Source organism: Callithrix jacchus, chromosome 7 (genome assembly GCF_049354715.1).
Source record: "Callithrix jacchus isolate 240 chromosome 7, calJac240_pri, whole genome shotgun sequence".
NCBI classification, from domain to species: Eukaryota; Metazoa; Chordata; class Mammalia; order Primates; family Cebidae; genus Callithrix; species Callithrix jacchus.
This window is the reverse complement of record NC_133508.1, coordinates 84,724,818-84,749,001: the sequence shown is the minus strand read 5'-3', so window position 1 is coordinate 84,749,001 and position 24,184 is coordinate 84,724,818. Positions and strand designations below refer to the sequence as shown.

Sequence of the window (24,184 nt, the reverse complement as noted above, 5' to 3'; positions counted from 1 at the left end):
AAGGCAGGACTATATTCCTTCCTGTGTAAGACACCACAGTTCATATGGGGACCCACTAAGTGTTTGTGAGTTAACACAGCCAATGCCTCTCATTGCTGTTATATCCCAGAGGCTTCACACAGCCCACCTGGAACCGGGCACGTCAGCCACCCTCAAGCAGCATTCATAACAGATGCAGAGCAAGCTCAGAGGATGATCTCCTCTGAATGGCAGGAGGAAGGGCTTTCCAAGATAACGAATAGTCCTTCCTGATGTGGACTTATTTCTGAGTGTCCCCAATAGTTCTCCTCCATTCTACTTCTCCACTTTCATAATTTACAATCCCTGCATGTGCCAAGCACTTGCACTCCCATGCCTTTGCACATTCGGTTCCCACTACCTGACCTTCCTTTCTTCCTCCTCCCTGTCTGACTCCTGCCCATCTTTAAAAATCAACTCACACATGACCTTAAGGAGGACCTCTGCTGACTTCCTTTCTCCTACGGCTGACTTACTGCTCCTTTTGTCTCCTCCGTTTCCCAAAGCCCCATGTTTGTTTGCATCTCTGCCCTCCTCACTGGATTGCAAGTCCCCGAAGAACAAAACCCTGAACTCATTCCTGCGTACTTTCTACTCCCCTACTGGGCAGGAACACATCGGGTTTTTGTTTTTAATGAATGCCATATTATGTGGCAATTTTAATCCTTTGTTTCACTTTTGTGACTACGTGTTTATTTTCCCATTGCCAGGAGGAAATGGCCTTTTCTGAATTAGTTTCTGCACTTTTCTGGTTCTTTCCACCACTCTTAAGCATTGCCAAACTCTTAGATTGCCAACCTCTTGGTCCTAAAGTCAGCTGTCCTTCTCCCCCATGCCTCATGTTCTTCCATCATCAAGGATTAACTGCTAACCCAGGTGAGGGAGTAGGGGAAGAGGGTGTGGAGGAGATAGAGCCTGAGATTGGGTAGGAAGGAGCAGGACTGGGATAGGAGTCAGAGCTGGAAGTCAGGCCAGGTCAGGCCCAGTGTGACCAATAGCCAGGGCAATAGCCTTGCAGGAGGGCAGCCCTCAGGCCTGAGCAAAGCTCCTCCTTTCAGGAGGCTAGAGCAGGTGAGCGCCTCATCTCCCTCCCTGAGAGATGCCCCTCAGCAGCACCGGGCCCCTGGATCTGCTCAGGAGGCAGACTTTGTTGGTTTAGTTCCATTACAAGCCTTTCTGCTCCTGCTGCAGCTGTTACAGCCTACAGATTCCTGTTACCAATCTGATCAAACAACTTAATTAAAACGCAATAAAAGGAAAGTGAGCCAGATGTGCCCCAGGAGAAAGGAGGCAAGCTACGAGTCCCCTGACTCTCTCTCTTGAGCCCTGTGCTCTTCCCCATCCTGCCTAAAAGCTCTGAGCAGGCTCTGGCCAAGGGGCTCAGAACTCCAGTGTCAGGTATAGAGGCTCCTAAAGGTGATCTGCTCCATGAGCCTCTTCATACTGATGACGTGGAACCTCAGTTCTTACTCAGGTCCAGAGAGGACAAGTGAATTACCCACAGCTACCTCATGAGATGTTAACAGAAGCAGGATAAGTCTCCAGGCCTTAGGACCAATCATCATACAGGGTTTCTCTCACTATTCCATGGTGAGGGGGAAACATGGTTTGAAAACACTGAGACCCTTGCTCTTGAGTCTCAAGGAACACTCTCTCATGAGGTCCCAGACTTAACATTTATTTATTTGGTAACAGCTTTATGGAGACATAACTCTCATACCCTATAACTAATGGTTTTTCATATAGTCAGAGTTCAACCATCACCATTATAGAAAATTTTCATTACTCCAAAAGCAAACCCAGTAGCTTTTAGCTGTGGCCCCACCATTGCCCCCCTTTCTCCTAGCCCCAGGCAACCACCAGTCTACTTTCTGCCTTGCTGTATTTGCTGATTCTGAACATTTCATACAAATGGAATAATATAACACATATCCTCTTGTGACTGGCTTCATTTGGCACAGTGTTTTCAAGATTGATTTATGCTATCTTGGACAGAGCATGTATTAGTAGTTCATTTTGTTTTATGACCAAATAATATTTCATCATATGACTATAACATGTCTTTTAAAAGTATATATTTAAGGCATATGATATGGTATTTTTCTATATCACATTTGGTTAATTTATTCATAAGTTGATGAACATTTGTGTTGTTTCCACCTTTTGGCTATTATCAATACTGCTGCTATCAGCCTCTATGTAGAAGTTTCTGTGTCAATGAGTGTCTTCAGTTCTCTTGGGTATAAGATCAAGGAATAGAAAAACATCTATTTATTCTTGCATCTAATTAAGAATATCAGTAACAGCACTGGTGAAGATCTGAAGACACTATTGCACACACTGACTCACAGAAAGTGAGGGGGACAGGAATCTGGGTGGAGAAAGAGAGGCACAGAGAAGCTAATTGTTCCGCCCCAGTCATCACAGCCACCACGTGCACCATGGAGGAGGAGGTCAGAGCTGACACTCATGACAATTAGCCAACAAAACTTTTATAATTTTAGGAAACAAAGATAGCAGGAAACTTTTGTTTAAAATACAGGAGGGGAAGATGTTTTAAATCCACACACATATTTACACACAGCATTATTTTAAATTGATTGAGCTCTTTCTTATCCACTCTCTGACTTGCGTCTTCTAATTCTCCAATGAGGACCTTGACCCTCCCTCCAGTGGAATTCAGTTCTCACTTCCCCTGATGCTGAGCAGCAGAGTGGTGACTTTGTAGGGAGTTTTGAGCTCCAGAAAGTGGAGGCTCTTTAAAGGACGTCTCTTGTCACAGCTGCAGTCTCAGAGCTCTGTGTGTGGGAAGCAGGGAGCTGTCCTGTGCTCTCATACACGCCATCTGGGTACTCCGGCCTGCTTGGTATCTTTCACCAAGTATGTGTGTAGCTAAGAGGGTGAGGCTGCTCCAGACACCCAGGAAGTTGAACCATATGAAATTGCCAACATGCATTCACTCGTGACCTACAAAACGCAATTTCATGTGGCACACGAGAGTCAGCCTACCAGTCTCTGGTGTCCCCTTACTCCCAATTGCCCAGATCTTGTGCTCTGGAAAACCTTTCTGCCCCTCCAGCCCTGCTTCATCTTCCTCACTCAACCTTTGAGGCCCACTGGTCTCCCTGCCTCCAATTTGCCCTCTCCAATTCATGTCCTGGATGAGCACAGATCTACTCCTGTCACCTTAAACTTCAAATCTTGCAATGACTTCTTATCACCTGGTACATAGAATGGATGGATTCCACAGCCTGGCCAGAAACACAACTTCAGCTGCTGCCACTTGCTTTTCCCTGCAGCCATGGGTAACTGCTTGCAGGCCCCTGCAGGTGTGCTCTTACACCGCAGTGCCTTGGCACCTGGTCTTCCTCCACTTGGAAGGCATGTGCACCTCCTTCATTCAGCTACCTCTGACTTATTTTTCAAGACCATCTCCCAGGAGTCTTCCCTGGGCCTCTGGGCTGTGTCAGGAGCTCTTCCTCTCTGCTTTCATTTCCTTGTGCTTCTTTCTCTCCTGGCCCTCATCATCTGTATTTTAATGGCCTCTTTGCATATCTGTCCCTGTCTGTCTCCTTCTCTAGGCCGTGGGCTCCTGACAGTATCATCTAACTCATCGTCAGTTTCTATTTTCTGGATAGGAAAAGACGGCAAACTTTTTTAACAGAACCAAGCAGGGGTGCCTGCGCTTCCCTTTCTTCATTTGCTGGAAACGGTTCAAAAGCTTAGAGCTTTCCCCCTGGCCTTCTCTAAGTCTCGTTTGCCTCTTGAGGATGAGAAGGTTGGTTTAAGGGTCTTTTAATTCTTGGGGTCACTGGTCATCAGAGAGATGCAAATCAAAACCACACTGAGATACCATCTCACGCCACTTAGAATGGCGATCATTAAAAAATCTGGAGACAACAGATGCTGGAGAGGATGTGGAGAAAAAGGAACACTTTTACACTGTTGGTGGGAGTGTAAATTAGTTCAACCATTGTGGAAGACAGTGTGGCGATTCCTCAAGGCCTTAGAAATAGAAATTCCATTTGACCCAGCAATCCCATTACTGGGTATATATCCAAAAGACTATAAATCGTTCTACTATAAGGACACATGTACACGAATGTTCATTGCAGCACTGTTTACAATAGCAAAGACCTGGAATCAACCCAAATGCCCATTGATAATAGACTGGATTGGAAAAATGTGGCACATATACACCATGGAATATTATGCAGCAATCAGAAATGATGAGTTTGTGTCGTTTGTAGGGACATGAATGAATCTGGAGAACATTATCCTCAGCAAACTGACACAAGAACAGAAAATGAAACACCGCATATTCTCACTCATAGGCGGGTGATGAAAAATGAGAACACATGGACACAGAAAGGGGAGTACTAAACACTGGGGTCTATTGGGGGGAAAAGGGGAGGGCCAGTGGGAGGGGGAGGTGGGGGGGGATAGCCTGGGGAGAAATGCCAAATGTGGGTGAAGGGGAGAAGCAAAGCAAAGCACACTGCCATGTGCGTACCTACGCAACTGTCTTGCATGCTCTGCTCATGTACCCCCAAACCTAAAATCCAATAAAAAATTAAAAAAAAAAAAAAAAGAAACTGGTATATCAATCCTCACTCTTCCAGAGACAGACACAGGGATCCTGCGTGGGTCCAAGAACATAGATAAGAAGGGATTACTTAAATGGAAGATTGCAAGGAATTTTGAGGATGATTATTTTGTTTTCTTTCCTTTTTTCTTTTTCTTTTCTTTTTTCTTTTTCTTTTCTTTTTTTTTTTTTAATTCAGTTGGTGTTTGCAGAGTACCTACCAAGCGCATGCCTGCGCTAGGGGTGACACAAGGTATACACCACCGCTTTCTGAATGTTCTGTGATTGCTATCTCCTCAGCCCCACTCCGGTCCCTCTGAGCACTGTTCGCTCTTGCCAGGATCCGCGGGACGGATGCGTTGGGCGAGGCCAGTCCACATTCCCAAATCTGTCCCTGTCACCCGGTCCGTATCTGCCGCTGAGCCCGCGGAGGTTGGCCGAGCCGGGTCTCAGCCCGGGCGCCCTCTGGCGGCCGCACGAGGAAGCTGCGGCCCGGTGGCGCCCGGCGAAGGGAAGGGGGAGGGTTGGGGGAGGAGGAGGCGCGGGCAGGGGAGGAGAGGAAAAAGTTGCGCTGGGAAGTTTGGAAAGTTGGGAAGTGGCTGCTGCGGGCTTCGCCTCCCTCCGCGCGCGTGTGTGAGGGAGCGAGCGAGCGAGCGAGCAAGAGAGGAGCGAGCGAGCGCCTGCCATGCCCATCAGACCCCGCCTCGCCGCGCCCGGGCGCGGAGCTGGCCCCGACTCCCAGTCGCCCGGCCCGGCCCGGCCCGGCCCGGCGCGGCCCCGGCCCCCCGCCCCCTGCACCCCGCGCCAGGTCCTCCCCTCCCCCGCCCCAGCGGCCCCAGCCCCCCGCCCGGCCCGGCTCCGCGCCGCTCTCCCGCCCTCCTCTCTCCCTCCCTCCCAGCCGCGGAGCAGCATGGCGGAGCCCGGGCAGCGGCCGCGCGGCCGCCCGCCGCCCCTCTGAGCCGGGCTTGGGGGCAGCCGGGCGCCCCAGAGCCTCCCCCAACCCCTGCCGCGCCCTCCGTCGCACTTGTCCCACTGCGCGCCCCGTGGAGCACCGCGCACCCCTGGGACCCTTTCGCGCCCTGGGTGCCCAGCATAACCCCGGGACCCGAGCGCACCCTGGGCTCTCGGTTCTGCCCTAGGAACCCCGCGCGCCCCTAGACCCCGACGCAGCTCCGGGACACCGCGCGCCCCAGGACCCCAACACGCCCTCAGCACCCCGGTGCTCGGCCAGCAAGGTTGAGCGCCCTGGGGAGGGGCCCAGCCCTAGAGGGTCCCCCTCTTCCAACAGACGGAGCCCCGCCCCAGAGAACCCCCCAGGTCCGACTGGGACAGTCAGCCACGCCCCAGAGGGCGCCCAGCATCCCGCGGCTGGAGTCCGGTGCTCCGGAGGAAACTCCGTTCCCAGCTGGGGGCTCCCCACCCTGCTGACGGGCGCCGCCCAGGAGAGTCCCCCGCGCCCCGCGGGCCCCGGCAGGATGCACACCGCCCTGGCGGGGCCGCTGCTCGCCGCCCTCCTCGCCACCGTTCGCGCCCGCCCGCAGCCCCCGGACGGAGGACAGTGCCGGCCGCCCGGATCGGTGAGCGAGCGCCTGCCCGGCCACTCTCCCGCCCGCCTGGGTACTCCAGCCCCGTGGGACGATGGTTTGGGTCCGGCTTCCGCACCCACCTTAGCCCACCCACTCCACCTCCACTGGCTGGGCGCAGCCTCGGGCGCCCTTCCTTCGCTCCTGCCCGTCCGGGCTCCAGCTCCGAGCCAGGAGCGAGAAGGGGCGCTCCCTCTCCTGTTCCTCTCCACACGCTGCGGCTCTCGGGCTTTCCTCTTGACTTGTGGTCCTGCCTGGATGCTTCCTCCCTCTGCGCCCCTTTTTGACTCTCCTTCCTCATTTTTTTCTCTACACTTCTGGTCTCTCTGCCCGCTTCTGATGGTGTCTTTCTAGCGTTCCTTGCCCTTTTCCTGACTTCCATCCAACAACCCTTTTGCTCTCCCATTCACACACTCTGCCCTCTCCCAGGCTTCCCTCCCTCTCCCTGCCCTCCCACTCTGACCTAAGACAAACTTTCTCCCTGCTGCTGGTTCTCACCTCCATCTCTGCAGCCCAAGTCCCCAGCACCTACTCTCCCAAGCATCCACATTTCGTTAAAAAGGGGGACGATTTCAGAGGAGAGGAAAAGGCAATGCCAGGAAGTGCTGGCCTAATATTTCCTGGGGGGTCGAATAATTACTGGTTCTCCTAATTTTCTGTCCAAAACAAAGAATCTCTTTATTTCCTTCAGTATCTTTCCCTCTAAGTGTAAATTAATGCACTGACAGTAACCCTGAATTGGAGGCCAGGAGACTAGGAAGCAGTGTCGGAGGGTCTGGCTGCTGTAGGTGTGCTGTCCTGTTAACCGGGAATTCGCTGACCTTGGGCAAGGTGCAGCTCTGGCGGCCGGCCTTGTGCACAAACAGGGAGCTCGTTGGCTGGCTGGGCTCTCAGTCTATCACCAGCATGCTGGGATTTACAGTTTTGGGTTGTTAGTAAAGTAAGGTACTGTTCTCCCACAACCCAACCATCCCAACACATACTTTTTATTTGTGCCAGAATCAGACAGAAAAATGTTATGAGTTGGTCTACAGCTTGCAAGTGGTCAGTGGGCACTCCAGGGATTTTTCTGGCTGGAAAATGGCTTTGCCTAAGAGAAATGGCAGTCGCCTTCTCATGCCCTTTACACCCAGCCCTGAATTGGATCTGGAAAAAGGACCCCTGTCTGCATGCCTCTCCTTAGCCCCTACACACACACACACACACACACACACACACACCTAAGTTGGAGCTTAGGTCATAGAAAATGACAAACAACTGGAGTTAGAGATCAGGTATACATTTTTAGGGGAGGAGCCTGGAAACTACCCAGAATATGTACATTTCTTGGGACTAATTGTAATGGAATCCTTTCCCCCCAAACCAGATTCTGGAACTTGACTTGGGCTTGCAAGATTTTAAAGCACTTTCTCATCTATGGTCTCAGCTGGGTGAGCAAAGTAGGTGACACCCCAGACCTGCCCTCCAAAAGGAAAACTGAATTCACCCTGATGAATGGGAAGTAGCTGTTTAAATAGGTGTGCTATTTTTAATAGGTGTTCTGCTTTCAAAGTGCTCTTGGCATATATCTTATAATGGTTGGATTTAAAAGTTATACGACTTCCTCCCTTCTTGCCAGAGCAGGACTCTTGTTCCCCCTTTCCCCACTCTCCACATGAAACACCACGCGTGAAGGTTTGGCTTGGCCAAGCATGAATATCCTCAGGTGGTGTGGCAGTCCTTGGCACTCCCAGCAAATGCTAATCATGAGAGTTTCCCTTCATTGCTGACTTCCGCTGTGTCTGGCATTGGTCTGAGGGCTTAATATGCGTACATTGTATCTTTTATTCTCCCAAAAACCCATAAGGCAGTTGCTTTCACTCCCATCTTACAGACCAGGAAACCAAGCCTATGGGAAGTGAACTGATTCACTCAAGATCATATATCTAAGATAGGGCAAAGCAAGGTTTTGAATGTGGGTCTTTCAGGCTCCAAAGCCCTGGCTCTTTACCACCGCCGGCCTGTGTATAGGTCTATGCCTCCCATCCCCACCTCCCTCTGCAACATGATCAGGGCTACGCTGACCCAACTCTGTTGCCTTCAGCCTCACTGCCTTGCCTCTCCTCTACTCTTGCAGCAGAGGGACTTGAACTCCTTCCTGTGGACGATTCGGCGTGATCCCCCGGCTTACCTGTTTGGCACTATCCATGTCCCCTACACCCGCGTCTGGGACTTCATCCCCGACAACTCCAAGGCAGCCTTCCAGGCCAGTGCCCGCGTCTACTTTGAGCTGGACCTGACAGACCCCTACACCATCTCGGCCCTGGCCAGCTGCCAGCTGCTGCCGCATGGGGAAAACCTGCAGGACGTGCTGCCCCACGAGCTTTACTGGCGCTTGAAGCGCCACCTGGACTATGTGAAGCTGATGATGCCCTCCTGGATGACACCTGCTCAGCGGGGCAAGGGGCTCTATGCTGATTACCTGTTCAATGCCATCGCGGGCAACTGGGAGCGCAAGAGGCCCGTCTGGGTGATGCTCATGGTGAACTCGCTCACAGAGAGGGACGTGCGCTTCCGCGGCGTGCCCATGCTCGACCTCTACCTGGCCCAGCAGGCTGAGAAGATGAAGAAGACCACAGGGGCTGTGGAGCGGGTGGAGGAGCAGTGCCATCCCCTCAATGGGCTCAACTTCTCCCAGGTAGGTATGCGGTGCCCCAGCTTGGAGCTGGCAGCCCTGAAGTCCAGGTCCCCTTCTCTGATTGTCTTTCGAGGGGAAGGGGGAGGCAGCCAGAGTCAGGTCCTTTTTCTGGAAGGAGAGGTTCTTTTGGGCTGCGAGGCAGCACCTTGGCTGCACTGGTGGTATCAGTTGAGAGTGGGCTGTGCTGGAATTTGGGGTAAACGTCTGAGTGTTTGCATCTATGTCAGCAGTATTGCGTGTTGGGGATGTACACTCCTCACCTGCTGTGCTTGCCTGGGAAGAAAGAATTTCCCTCAGACCATCAGAGTGATCAAAAACAAAAAGAGGGGCTTCCGGTTTGGGTCAGGCTTTCCCAAGGCCCTGGAGGCTGGCTTGAAGCTGGTGTGTGGACAGTGCCGGAAAAAGCAAAAGGAAGGCTTAGCTCCCGAGGCTGAGCCAACAGAGTTGCCTGGGACCTGGCGACAGCAGAGCCCTGCTTGCCATTCGAGGTTAAGCACCGTTAGTTTCCCAGCTCTGTGCAAAGCTCTGGGTGACCCTCGGACCACCTCCCTAAGGCCAGGAGAAAGTCAGCCGGGAGAGTTTTGGGGTTAATAATTTCAGAGAAGTGTGTTCGCTTAAAGGTTCTGATTTCTGAACCTCTGAAGTAGGAGAGAAGGGAGGGGCTTAAGAGGTTTAAAGTCTCTGGCTGCCAGGGACCTGATACAGCAAAATGTCATTAAAAGCCCCATCTCCTTGGGCAGAGGTCACTTGCTACTCACTGGCCCCAAACTCAGCTCTGAGACCCTGGGAACAATGAGTTCACATCTGTGCCTTGAGAACGGGGCTGTCAATCCCAGGGTGGGGACTCCCTCAAGGAGGCCCCAAGATGGGGCTTGGGCTGATTTCTCGAGTGAGGCATAGCTCAGAGACGCGCTGCCCATTAAGAAGGCAGCCTCATACATTGGCTGGACCAGAAACTACCCCTGGAATCAGACCTGCTCACTGCTCCGTAGATGTTGCAAGCTCTTCACCAGGGAAACAGCGGCAGAAACTGATCCCCTTTCCAAGATCTCTGGCCTTTGTTTTTCTAAGGGAAATGCAATATTGTCCCTGGGGAGGTAAGAAGCTAGATTGATTTGCTGGCCAAATGAAAGGCGGGTTTGTCGGTTCTCCTGCTCGCTCTCCCATAATTGTGGAGTCCTTACCCAGAGGGCCCCAGTGGCAGGAGTATTGGGGCAGTTAGTCACGCCCTGCAGGGTTCTGACTACGCCTGACTCCTTCTCCATGGGGGAAAATCCTGTGTATTCTCTGGCCCAGTGCTGATTCCTCTGAACGTAGCCGCTTTCTCCCTCTGAAGTGACTTTTCCCTTGCCAGCCTCGGGAGCTGATATTATCTGTGTCGGGACCCCCGGCGCTCACCGCCCATCTCATTTCAGTGGCAGGTTTGTGGGAGGCCCCTCTGTTCAGAGGCCTATGTCTGGCCTCGATATCTCTTTTAGGGTGGGGAGGTGGGGTATCCACCATCACTCTCAACACCCTCTTTGCACCAACCACAGAGGAATCCGATGAAGGCTGAAGGAAGCACACACAAACTCTGGCTAAGCAGCCCCTGGCTTTAATCTGTCTCTCTTAAAACAACAAAACTATCTTTCTTCGGGGTCTGGAAACACTGCTGTTCAACCAATTGATGGCTTTGGTAGGGCGAAAACATTTGCTGGAAAGTGTGTGAGGTGATGTTTTAGGAAAAGTTACTGAGAGCCATTCATCGGCTGGGAGGGAGCCTGCTGACAGTCTCCAAAGCTCGAGTTTGAAGATCAAACGGACTCCAATCTCTATTTCAAAAATGTACCTACCCCATCACCAGCCTGGACCCACTCTTAAAATTGTTTTTGGGTCCAGCTCCTTGAAAGAGCTGCAGAAAGCAAGTCCTGAACAAAAGAAAACAGAACTCCTCTTAGTTCCCTAATCTACATACCCTTCACCACCTGCCAGAGAGTCCAATCATGCCAATTTGTCCTGTTATCATTTTGGAGAGAGGCGATGAAATCTGTCCTCCATCCCCCTTGGGCAGCCTTGGACTAAGAGGGAAGGGTGGGATTCTGGAGCCTGGGCAGATGAGGTCACTTGGGATCCAAAAATTCAAGATCAGAAATGCAGCAGCCTCCTCAGTGAAATTGCATGCACGCGTGCGCAGTTTGATACGAACATCTGTGATGCATTAGTGTACCGAAATATCTGTTAAGTGCATCAGATTTTTATTTTTTCTTTCCTTGCAGCATTACTGTTATTGCAAAATATTTGGGTTGGGGGTGCAGTGAGAGAAGAAGGCAGGAAAAATAAGGCTTAATAAAAAAGTGTTTGTTAAAATCTGGGATTTTAGTATTAATGTTGTTTTTAAATAATTTTTTCTGGACAGAAATACCATATTTTTGCTTGTTAAATGGAGAAAGAAGGCTTAAGTTTTGGAACCCCTGAAAAAGCTCCTTCCATCCTTGCGCAGCTTGGAAGATCAGGTCTACCATTAGGTTTTGGTCTTTGATTTAAGAATAAACTGAGGGTGCTAGACCCAGCATCACCATGACTTTGCTGTGTGACCTTGGGCAAGTCACTTCCTCTCTCTGGGCCCCGTTTTCTTGGTCTGTGAAAGGAGACACTGAGATGAGGTCATCGTTCAAGCTCCTTCCAGACCTGACATTCCATAGGATGATTCTAATCAATTCCACGTGCCAGGCACCCTGCAGGAGGCTCCGCACACTTTTCCACTGCACCGAATTCTCAATAACAACCCCATAGCTTTCTAAGGTGGGCATCCAGAAAGGCTGAATGACTTGCCCAAGGTCATATGGTTAATAAGGAACAGAGCCTGTCAGCCTTACTCTATTTGAAGGATGTGTTCTCCCGGCTGTTTCTCTAGCCTTCCTCCTGTGTAGGTATTTGATATCTTCCGTAGTAATTCCTTACTTCTTTCTTCTGTTTCTGTCTCCCCTTTAGGACTTGAGGGCTTAATGTTTTATTTCTTAAAAAATTTATACTTGTAGAGGTATTATTTCCTTTGGCTATGAGGCTGGTGGTGAGGCAGGTCTCTGAAGGCTTTCTTGATGTGCTGTAGACAGCTCAGCACAGTGGGCTGGAGACAGGAGACTTGCTTCCAGGTGTCAGTCCCACCTCAAGACTAAAATCAATGACTTGTATATGTATAATCTTGGGCAAGACTTGATGTCCCCATCTATCCAATGGGGCAGTAATTGCCAGTCTTTCAAAGTTGAGCTGGTTTTGTGCGGACATGAGAAGATACTACCTGTGGGAGGTTGTCGATGGGTTCAAATGACTACCTGGGTGTTGGTTCTGTGCTTAGCAAACAGTCTAGACTGGCTGCAGGGCAGGGAAAGAGGAAGGCTGCATGGGAAGCTGCCACTCCCTTCTCCCAGCAGCCATATCCAGTCCTCATCCCTTGCTGAACACAATAAAGTTGGAGTATTAAGAGGCGGTGAGCCCCGCGCTTGGGGGCCCGAGAATGCCGAAGTCTTGAGTCCAGATCTTATGACGAGCTTGGGACCTGCAGATTTCTATCAGCTCTGCCTGCTGCCTCCAGGGACTGGTACCAGCTGCCACTACTTCTCCCTCTAGGGGACCTGTCCTCCCCCTCAACTCCCTGCATGGCAGAGGCAGAGGACTGGATGAGACCTGTGAGTTACACGGTTCTCTGAGGTATAATAAGAAAACAAGGACTCTGCTATTCTGTACTTTACCAAGCATCTGAGCGTGACCCATATGTGGCACCTGAGCACTGAAGCATGCCTGCCAAAGGTGTGTAAAATGTTTGTAAAATTCTACAAGTCCCTCACTTAGGAGTTACAAACCACAATACCATTTATTGGAAACCACAATACTATTTATTGAGTTTTGTCTCTGTTCAGGGTGCTGCATTAGTCCTCATAATGGCGTTATCTCCAGTCTGCACAGAGATGCAACAAGGTTTATTACTGTATTTATTTTTAAGACCATAAATTGAGACTTGAAAAGGAGAAGTCATTTGGCTGTGATTACACAGACAGGCCAAGTGGACTCGAGTGTTCAAACTCAGGTGAGTCCATTGCCACAAGCCCTGCTTTTCTGGTGTCTGAAAGATGATCTGGTTTTTATTAGATGACATTTCTGCTGAAGTGTGTGTGTGTGTGTGTGTGTGTGTGTGTGTGTGTGTGTGTTGGAATGGTGGTAGATCATCATTTCTTGCTGAAAAAAGAGAGAGAGAATTGAAAAGAGCTGGAACTGATTTTCTCCTTGGCTTATAAATTGGATCTCAAGGTGATTTTAAATTAGGAGTTCTCAAAGACATTCTGGGCATCAGCTTCTCCCTTGGAATATGTCCCCAACTTTCTAGGAGACTGCTGTGAAGACACACCACCCCGCCACTGCCTTGCCCCCAATACAAGCTAAGCCTGCACAGGTGAATAAAGATCTCCTTGGCTTATAGTCAGAGCTCCTTTGTTCACACCCTGGGGGGCCAGCAGGCATTAGTAAGTGCCCAGGAATAGTTGGAGCATGAATGAATTAATGAGCAAATGGTCAGAAATTATGATGTGACCATCTCTGATTCTGTTCCACCATCCAGCACTATTGAAAGAATGAACAATGAAGAAAGGTACAAATCACAGTGAGGAGTCTCATTCTGAACTTCGAAAGCTCCTCGCCTTCCTATAAGGACCCAAAATGTCAAAATTATCATGTAGGCTGCTACAGCAAAATACCTTACAGTGGGTAATTTATAAACAACAGAAATGTATGGCTCACAGTTCTGGAGGCTGGGAAATTCAAGATCAAGGTACCAGCAGATTTTGGTGCCAGTGTCTGGTATGGGCCTGTTCTTCTTAGATGATACCTTCTGTGTATTTACATGGTGGAAGGGGCGAACAAGCTTCCTCCAGCCTCTTTTATAAGGGTCCTAATCCCATTTATGAGGGTAGAGCCCTCGTGAATTATTCAACTTCCAGAGGTTCCACTTCTTCATATCATCACTTTGGTGGTTAGGTTTCAAGATATGAATTTTGGAGGGACACATACATTTGGACCATCGTATTTACAGCAGGCTCTAATCCTGACCCTGTTACTAACCTTGCTGGTGACTTTGGGCCAGTCCTTTTCCCTCTCCAGGCCTAAGTTGCTCCCTTGGTCCCATGAGAACGCTAAGCTAGGTGATTTCCAGACTTGGCCCAGGTCTGACTTCTGTGATACTTATCTTTGACCTATATTTTGGAGATCCCAGGCCAACCCACTCTGAAATTTTGAGCCTGAGTTATCTGTAGTTGGGAGGGGCTGGCAGGCTTGTCTTTGGCGGTTACTGCTGATACCTATTTGTCTGGAAGCCCGTTGGTTCCATGGGTGATCCTGCTGTCAGGCTTCAGAGAGGAGAGCCGCAGCCTGTCACGGCACAGTCTGCTGGACACCTGCCTAGCCTCAGCTGCTGTCCTCCACTGTGACTTCTCTCCCTCTGTCACTCCTCACTCATTCAACCAGAGCACCTCACTGTGTTGTGCCAATGAAGGGTCTGGGAAGAGACCTGGAAATGTCATAGTGTTTGCCTGTTGAGAACTCATTACCTGGGAGTGCACTCCATTGTTTTTATGCCCCGAGAGATGGGTATTATTAATCCTGTTTACAGCATGGAAACTGAGGCACAGAGCACCTATTAGTCTCTCCTGTGTCCTGGTTCTGCACACTTCAGATAGAGACCCTGTACTTCCTTCGCCTTTCTGTTACATGCTCCCACCTTTCAGAACCATTCTCTAATTTCCTGTCCTCCAAGAATGGCCATTCTTGAGTCCTCCAGCCCTCTCTGGGCCTGTGTGGTGGCTCTGGAGCCCACAGTGTTATACCTTGTGGCCTCTTGTCAGATTTATGTGCCTCTTTAGAGTAGAGGGAGCAAGCCTCCCCTGAGGCCCCAGATACCCCTGGAAGACTCCAGACCATGCTGAAGCTTTTTCTCCCTGGAAATTATCCATAGAGGGAGAGCCCATCCCTCACTGTGGGATTAAACACAGGCTGGCATCGCCTACATTGGATCCCTCCAGAACCTGGAGTGAGAAACAGGCTTCGGGCGTGACCTTCACCTTGAGCTTCTGCAGTCTGCCACACCTGCTGTGTCTCCCTGACAGAGCCCTCTGGTTAGGAGCTGCTCAGCAAATGTTTATCACCGGCTGTCCCCCAGCAGCCATCCATGGGCATGCCTACACTTGGATTCTTTCTGTGCCAGATGGCTGTTTGTGAAGAACTCCTGCAGGCGTGGCGAGCTCTGTCCATCCCCTCTCCACGACCTGGTTCATTCAGCTCTTAATGTTTACTATATTAACTAAATGTAGGGGGCAAAACACACGCAGAAGCAGGAGCACAGGCTGGCTTTGGCACCTCCTTCAGAGGGGGATGACGGCCTAAAGCTGGAGGTGACCAAGATGTCATGAGACATCCTAGTCTAAAGAGACTTCTAGGCTCAGAGAATCTCCCACCATAAACCCAAACTCTGAAGCTCAAGGAATCTAGGAATGGAGAAATCTCAGAACATTAGGCTCAGAGACATTCTGGGACTCAAAGAATCTTCATGTCCTGAAATTCTGTTCTCTTAGCTTTGAAGAATTGTCAGCTCATAGACACAGACTTCTAAAATCTTAGAGTTAGAAGGAGCCAGCTCTCAAGAATTCCAAGAAGCCTCATCCGCAAACATATTGTCTGATCTTCTTCCCCTAACCCGCTCTCCAATCCCAGACCAAACAGAGAAAACCTGACTGGCCAAGCACTTTCTGACAGCGATAAAAATGGGAGCGTGTCTTTGTGAATAGTTCCCATTTGGACATCTCTCAAAGCCAGGAAGAGGTCGCCTGGTAATGTAGCTTTCCTAGGGAGGAAACAAGAATGCCGGCGAGCGCCACAGCCTGCCAGTCGGGCTGCTGACGTTCTTTTCCCCTTGAGTTTGCTTCTAAATATTATCCACTTCACTCCCTTTTATCTCCCATCACTGGCTCTCTGTCCGCCTACTTAATCCACAGGCAGCCGGTGGCCGAGCCTTCAATTCTGTTCAGCGGCTGCCAAGCCGTCTGGCCGAGCAGCTCCTCCAGGATCCGCAGGCTTTTAAATCTGTGCACTATATCCGCTGGAACACAAAACTGTTGCCCCAAGCTTGGAAACGCTGTTGCTTGTGCTAGGTCCCCTCCCTCTCTAGGAATTTCCTCCTTTTCTATTCTATTTCTGAATCCTGAGCTTTTTCAAGGCTCGGCTCACAGCTGTACCTCCTCCAGGAAGTCTTCCTAGAATGTTCCCAGGTGTAATCTGCTTGGAAAGACTTGGGCCAAAGTTCCCTTAATGACCCAGCCACATATATTTTTCCCCTCTGTGGAATTCTTTATGGCATTTTATGACATTCTTTCAGCACTTATATATTTTATTTATAATTTTTTCTCAGCCAGTCTTTTCTGATTCAAACCTAGCTCAAAATGTGCTCACAATTGATTACAAAATTAGACTGAATGGTCTCCAGTTCTGAAGTTGGGGCTTTGTGGTATGTTCTGTGGTTGGAGTGTTGGCAGCTCTGGATGCTAAAAAGGGACTATGTCTTGGCCTCTGTAATTCTCAGAAACCTCTTTTCCACCTGAGACACATCCAGTACTGTTGCTGGCCCATTTGGTCAGAACTTTGTAACATTCATGAGTCCCTATTGGATTCATTACTCTCCATCCTGGGATATATTTTTTTCCTCTTTTTCAACTGTTACTTGCAAACAAGTCTCTTTTTTTTTTATCCTCTTCACTACCCAGAGCTCACATGATCCTTTCCGGGCTCACTGCATCCCTCCACTTATTTTCATGTTAAAATGCTTAATTTTATTCTTTGCTTGCTCTCTTGGTTTTGGAGCACCAGGGATGCTGAGCTGAATGATTTCTCCCTCCCTCCCTCTCACATACACTCCTTGGTTATGCCCCCATGCATTTGCTTATGTTGTTTCTTCTACCTGGGAACCCCTTCCCGGTTTTTATTTTCTGGCTCTTATTCCTCTGAACTGGTAAAGGTCCCTGAGGACCATCCACGTTAAAAACTTGGCCTCATCAAACACATGTCACTTTATAGGCAGACTTTTATCCATGGTTATCAGATTGGGCTGATAACACGTAATCATAACTCACTAGTTATGTGCAACAATGTAATTGGCTTTTAGCACTGTGTTTTGAAAGGATAGGTGGGTAAATTGTACTTGGGCCACACTGAAAGCTGCTTTCCTGGAAAAGAGCCATGAGGTCACCAGACTAGACCTATAAAAATCAGGGCCCTGGGAGCATCTCTCAGGGACAACCTAGGGCCTTAAGAGATGTGTGGTCTCTGCATTTGCACCCGTTGCTGGATTCTTTGTTCCTTCTGAAGGACTTAGGCAAGGTGGTTTCCTTGGGAGAACCTGGGGCTTTCTGATTAGCACTGGATCACCCTGCAGGCAGTGCACATATTCCCCTGTCCTGAGTGCTGACAATGTCATATTCATTCTTGGGATTCTCCCTTTTCTTCCCATTGACTCAGGAAGGGCAGGAGGAGGCATTAAGCTCCCTCCCACCTCCCTTATTGAAAGGAACATCCTGGTCTGATTCTACCTTCAGAACCAAAAGTCAGTCTTTAAATTTACACATCGCAGTGCAGACTCAGCTCAGGAGTCCCCTCCACTGGAAAACCTGAGACCTTGGCCAGATGGCCCCGTGCTCCTTCAGTTCCCAGAATCAGTGCACTCATTGGGAGTATAAGTAACCTTGGGGTAGTTACATAACCTGTGTGTCAGTTTCCTCATGACAACTGTAGGATTGCTATGAGGATTAACTGACTAATGCAAAGCACTACAGCACAGTGCCATACACACAAATGCTCAGTAAACACTAGCTCATAGTTATCACTTCATTTTCAAATTATCATGACACAACTTCTCAAGAAATGTTTGTTAGTGCCCACTGAGTGTCACACATGAGATAGGTGCTGGACATAGTGAGCAAGAAGAACGTCGCTGTTGCCCAGGTGCTTCCTTTCTGGGTAGGGAAGGGACCAAGCATCCGTGCAGGTGCCAGGAGGAGGGAGTCTGTGGCTGGTCTTCTGGTGTGTTGTAGGAGCACAGAAGAGGAACAGCTTCCTCGGCCCCGAGGAGATCCAGGAAGGCTTCCTGGAAGAAGCCTAGGGGAACCTGAGATGGGAAAGAGTAAAAATGCCAGGTAAAGGCTAGAAAGTGCTAGGCTCAAGAGATTGGAGATACCTACGCTGGAGGACGTGGGTGATGCATTTGGGGGCCGTGAGCAGTTCAGCTTGGCCGCTCTCTGCGTGGACTGCCACTAGAAAGAGACCATGCTGCATAAAGCCGCCTGTTGGTGCCCGTCCACCTCCAGTTCTCCTTGACGCTCCTCCGGGAGGTTTGCATGATTGTACCCATTTCGTTCTCCAAGAAAGGCCTGGTGCATAGCCGAGCGCTGCATGCACGACCCTCTTGGCTGGGACCGCGCCGCCTCTCTGGCCTGACGTCAGCGAGCCCAGGTGCACGTTTCCTAAAAGAGCAGCGGCGGAGCGGCTGTGCTTGGGGACCGCAGCATGTGTGTTCCCACCCGTTCCTCGGTCAGGCGGCAACACAGGCGGGGCCCCGCAGACAGGCACTTCGGGGCTAGGCAAGTCCGCGTTCCCGCGGGGGAGGAGGCAGCGCGGCGCACGGCCAGCCCTGCCTGGGGAGCCCGGGTGCAAAGATAAAAGGACATGCCTTCCCTGCGCCCCCCCCCCCCCCCCACGCCCCGTCTTCTGTTTAAAGGCTTTACCTCCTTCCTCCCTATTAGGTTATTTAAAGTTTCCTGGCCAGTATTATCTCCTGGGGACTTAATGCGCCTTCAAGGCCGTTAGTAATTTAAGCCTTGGGTCCCGTTCGAAAGCCCCTTTTAGAATGATACCGGCGGAGAAAGCCTTTTGGAAATCTGTCTGGCTCATCTTTTAGCTTTAGTTCACACTGTTTCCCTTTCTTGAGCTACTTGGCCTTGAGTCTGAAAAGAGACAAAAGCTTAATTGGCAATGATAATTTCAACCATTTGCATTGTGGTTTGCAATTTCCAGAGGCTCTTCACAGGCGCGCGTTCCCTCCCGTCCCCTACAAAACACCAAGAAAGGGGTTGGTCCATTTCCCGACCCCTCTTCCCCTCCCCCCGCCTCCGGCTAGTGTGGTTACTGAGCTCAGAAAGGGAACTAACTGGATTTGCTTCAAGTGCCAGGTGTTGGGACCTCCAGATATCCAGCTGAGTGGCTTCAGCATCCACTGGATTATAGGACATTTTTGAGGACCAGACCCTGTATTGGGGCCGAGATGCAGCTTGAAGAGCTGTGGCTTGGTCATGGGATGGACAAAATGAGCCAGTTGGGGACTTCAGTGATAACAATGCTTGGTCATTGTGCTTGACCTTGACCGTCTTTTTTTTTTTTTTTAACTTTATTTTAGGTTCAAGGATACATGTGCAGGTTTATTACATATGTAAACTACTGTGACAGAGGCTTTTTTGTACAGATTATTTCATCACCCAGGTATTAAACCCAGTACCCAATAGTTAGCTTTTCTGCTTCTCTGCCTCCTCCCGACCTACATCCCAGTGCTGTGGCTCCCTTCCTTGAGTTCCTGAGTTCTCGTCATTTAGCTCCCACTTATAAGTAAAAACATGCAGTATTTGGTTTTCTATCCCTGTGCGAATTTGCTGAGAATAGTAGCCTCTAGCTCCATCCATGTTCCCACAAAAGATCTCATTCTTTTTTATGACTGCCTAGTATTCCATGGCAGCTAGGTACCACATTTTCTTTATGCAGTCTCTCACTGATGGGCATTTAGGTTGATTTCCATGCCTTTGCTATTGTGAATAGTGCTTCAGTGAACATTGGTGTACATGTATCTCTATGGTAGAATGATTTCTATTCCTCTGGGTATAGACTGATGTTTGTTGACCCAGCACTACAGAACCTGCATGCTGAGTCCTGCTGGTGGTCTTGGAGGTAATTTCATATTCTGCTTCCATCAGTTGTTTTGTGGGGAAGCTTTTGGATGGAGGTGGCTTTGAGAGTGACCTTGCAGGTTGAATAGGATTTGGAGCCCTGGAGATGGGGTGGAATGGAAGCGGACTTACCTGGAAGTGCCCGGATGGGAAAATGCAGAACAAGCCTTTCTACCCTCCCTCCACTGGCTTTATTCTTTCTCTTTCCTATCCAGCCCCTAAGGCAGCCATTGCTATTTAGTGCCTGTTATATGCTAGCTCTCTGGTTTATCACAGTAAATTTCTAAAACAATCCTCAAAGGTAAGCATTTTTTCCCCATTTTGAGGAAATTGAGGCTAAGTGCTTTGTTCAAAATGACGGAGCCAGGATTTCTACTTGGATCTTTTGATACCTTAAGGAAGACATTGGACTGAAGTTGGAAATCCAGCTCCTCTACTTTGGCTAGATGGCTGAACATCTGTGTCCACATCTGAGAAAATGGGGCTCATGACAGTATTCACCCCTTGGGGTTGTTGTGAGGCATAAATGGGATAATCCATGTAAACCACACAGCAGAGCGGCTCACACCGTAAGAGCTGATGTGGTGGCTTAAGTAGTGGTCATTTTCATTATTGTTATTGGCCCATTTTCACAATGTCTGTCTTGAAATGAAGCCCATTCCATAACAAAAGATGGCTCTTGATCCTTTGGTCTCACATACCGAGCGTCATCCAGTGCAGGGATGGGTTGTTGGTTGGTCTGATGGGAATTATGTGGTCGGACCACCCAGAGCATGGCCGTTTTTTCTGACCATCTGTGTAATGTCTGACTGTATTCATTCTGGCTTGCCTTCCCTGATGCCTCCCACTGCTCTCTGGAGTCAAGACACACTAAAAGGAGGGATCGAAAGGTTTAGGCTGGAGTCCCCGGCTTGAGGCCCCGCTCTGGCATAGGTTAAATCTGTGACCTGGGGCTGTTGCCTCTCAGCATCTTTTTCCCCTGCTACTCAGATGGGTTGGTTATTACCTAGCAACAGCTCAGAGCTCTTGGGAGAATCCAGTGGGGTCAAGTCTGTGAAGGCATTTATCAGCCATCAGGTGCTCTATGCTCTCAGTAGTGCTAGGGGTGTATGTGTTTTTCCTCTTCTTTTTCTCCCAAAGAGAAATTCCCCATAAATAATTAGTTGAATTAGTTATTTTTATGTTACTGTTTTTGAGACGAAGTCTTGCACTGTTGCCTGGGCTGGAGTGCAATGGCATGATCTGGGCTCACTGCAAACTCCGCCTCCCGGGTTCAAGTGATTCTTCTGCCTCAGCCTCCTGAGTAGCTGGGATTATAGGCACACGCCACCATGCCCGGCTAATTTTTTGTATTTTTAGTAGAGACGGGGTTTCACTATGTTAGCTAGCCTGGTTTCAAACTCCTGACCTTGTGATCCACCCACTAGGCAATTGGCAATAGAGGCACACAGGGGTCACATCATAGAGGCCTTACAACCATGTTAAGAAGTTTGGGCTTGATCCTGAGTGCACTGGGGGGCCATTTTCCGTCACTCTCATGTTCTGCATTTCAGAATTCCTTCTGGTTAATAGTTGGCCCACCCACTTGTTCCTTTGTTGGCTAAACTGGAACACCTCACCCAGGCTTGTCTGTACCTTCCCAAGCCTCTGGCTTGAGCCAGAGCAGAGGGTTTTCAGCTTTTGGGACAGGAACTCAGGACTGGGTTTCCTTTAGAAACAAGGTGGTAAAAGTGGTCTGGTGGCTGAATGAGATCATAGTAGTTATATATTACAGGGCCTTTTGTGGGGGAGCCTGAGACCCTGACCACCCTTTCTAATGTCACTGCTGGGGGATAACATTTCCCTGCATTTCGTGTCACTTATTTTGTGTAATTCATTTGTGGGATTCCCCCTGTTCTAAGTGGGGGCAGGGAAAGGCCAGTGATTCCTGATGTTCATCCCTGCCCCAGCAGAAGTTGGGGATGGGAGGATCTTTGGTGGGTGAACAGAGTACTGGGTTGGGAGTCCCACAGCCTGAACCAGAGCAAGTCCTTTCCCTCGCTCAGCCCCTTTGGTGGGTGTGAGATTGGTAAACCATAAACCATACCCCTGCTTCTGTGAAGCCACTTTTTAAGCTGGCTCTGACCTCACTGGAAAGTGGCATTTTAAACGTCATTGTCTTTTATGTGTTTACATGTCTGTCTTGTTCATTAAACTGAAGTTCTCTGAGGGAAGGAACCTCCTAGATTCATTCTAGATTCCCTGACACCTGGCTTCAAGTACACACTCAGGGACCCTGTGTGTAGCTGTAAAATTATCAGCCGGGTCTACACATCATCGCCTGAGTATCCCGGTAGAACACAGGAAGCCCCCTTCCCGCATTGTTCCCAGATATCTAGATGTTTGGTTCCAGGAGGCCATGTGCCTCGGCAGCCACCTCCGCTTCCCATGGCAGCCCCCGGGCGCTTTGGCTTTGGGAGGCTGTGACCACTGAGAGCCTTCTCAGCCTCATGCTCTGACTCCTGGTGCAGCTGTAGCATCCCCCTGATCCTCCATTCCCAAACAGGCCTTAAGGGCTTTGACCGGGCCACCCTGCTTCTCCTTGGATTGGAGGAATCTTCCCAGCTCTTCCCCACAAGCTCCTTCCTCAAGCTTCTGTGTTTTTCCCAGGGCACGGATCAGAGCTTCTGTTTGCTGGTCATTCCGTGATCCTCACACAATATAAATGAAAGCTGCTAACACCAATAAATTTAAACCATGTGTGGGGAAACAGGGAGGAGCGAGGACGTCAGAGGGCCGCAGTGTGAAGTGGCGTCAGCTCTGACGGGCACCCAGGCTGACTTGTATATGAGAAAAGTAAATATCCAAAGCCATAAACAGCCTTGGGTCTCTCATCATCGCTGGGATTCAAAGGCATTTCGTAGGAACACACACTCTCTGTCTCATGTAAACAAAGAGAGATTCTCTGTGTGTGCTGACCTAAATTCCGCATTTTCGTCTTTGGGAATGCCAGGCAGTCACTTGAGTCGGGATACCACAGGCGGTCTGGGCCCGCGCGGGGTTGCCTTGTTTTCGGTTTTGGCAGTTGGCCCTGCACCTTGCTTTGCAGAGGGCTGCCCTTCGTCATTCCTTGGCCTTAGAGCAGTCCTAGGTTGTTGTTTTAGTCTGTTCATGCTGCTATAACAAAACACCATAACCTAGATTGCCTACTAACAACAGAAATCTATTTCTCACAGTTCTGGGGGCCAGGAAGTCCAAGATCAAGATACTAGTGGATTCAGCATCTGGTGAGGACCAGCTGTCTGGTTCATAGATGCTGCCTTGTCCCTGTGTATTAACATGGAGGGGAGAACACTAGTCCCTTTGGTCCGTTATAAATGCACTAATACTATGCATGTGGGTTTCCTTCTCAAGACCTAATGACTTCCCCAAAGCCCTACCTGCTGATACCATCACATTGGGGATTATGTTTCAACATGTAAATTCAGTGGGTGGGGAAGGGACACGAATTTGGGGGAGAATTTTGTGAATGGGAACATACTGCGGACAGTTAAACCATACCAGATGGACGCAATCAGGTGGCCAGTCCCATCCTGGTATGGATGAGGAACATGAAGCCCAGAGATGTAAATGGACTTGCCCAAGATCACACATGAAATCAGGGCTGAACCAGACACCTCCCTTCTCTTCTCCCTTACAGCCCTCCAGCTCTTCATTTCCTCTTCCCGTGAATGATACTTCTGTTTTCCCTAATTCAGAATCCCAGAGGGATCCTTCCTTATCAACTCCCCCTCATTTCCTCTCTCTTCCAGTGTCTCCTGGAGCCTGTCCTTCCTCTTGGTTCCTGATTCCTGTGTTTTTTTTCATCCAGGCCATTCTTGTCCTGAAGAAAGCACCCAGGAAGTAGCTAGACAGTCAGATTTGGGGTTCTGATTTTTCTGCCTGCTGACTGTGACTTCCAACAGATTTCTTTTTAGAGTGCGCAGTCTTCACATATGTAAAATGGAGAAAAGAGTACTTACCTTCTTAGGGTGATCGCTCGGGTAAAGGGAGCTCTGGCATATGAAAATGAACATTGTGCCTAGTGGCTGGTGGCTCACTTTGCCCCACTTCCCTTCAGCCCTACACCGCTCAAGTGGTCTTCTAATTCATATATTAAAAATGGACTAACCTGGCTGGGCGCAGTGGCTCATGCCTGTAATCCCAGAACCTTGGGAAGCCAAGGTGGGCGATCACTTGAGGATAGGAGTTCAAGACCAGCCTGGCCAATGTAGTGAAACCCCATCTCTACTACAGATTTAAAAATTGGCTGGTGGCATGGTGGCGTGTGACTGTGGTC

At 49.7% G+C, this 24,184-nt stretch overlaps 1 protein-coding gene across 1 annotated transcript in view; it reads left to right on the top strand.

Moving 5' to 3' along the window:
* The first annotated feature begins 5,499 nt into the window (after nucleotides 1-5,499).
* TRABD2B (TraB domain containing 2B) overlaps nucleotides 5,500-24,184 on the top strand; it is a 229,749-nt gene continuing 211,064 nt past the window's right edge. The window contains exons 1-2 of the mRNA XM_035251404.3: nucleotides 5,500-6,180; nucleotides 8,303-8,863. Of these exons, the coding sequence (XP_035107295.1) occupies nucleotides 6,079-6,180; nucleotides 8,303-8,863 (663 nt within the window). The 5' untranslated portion in view covers nucleotides 5,500-6,078. The remainder of the gene's footprint in view (nucleotides 6,181-8,302; nucleotides 8,864-24,184) is intronic.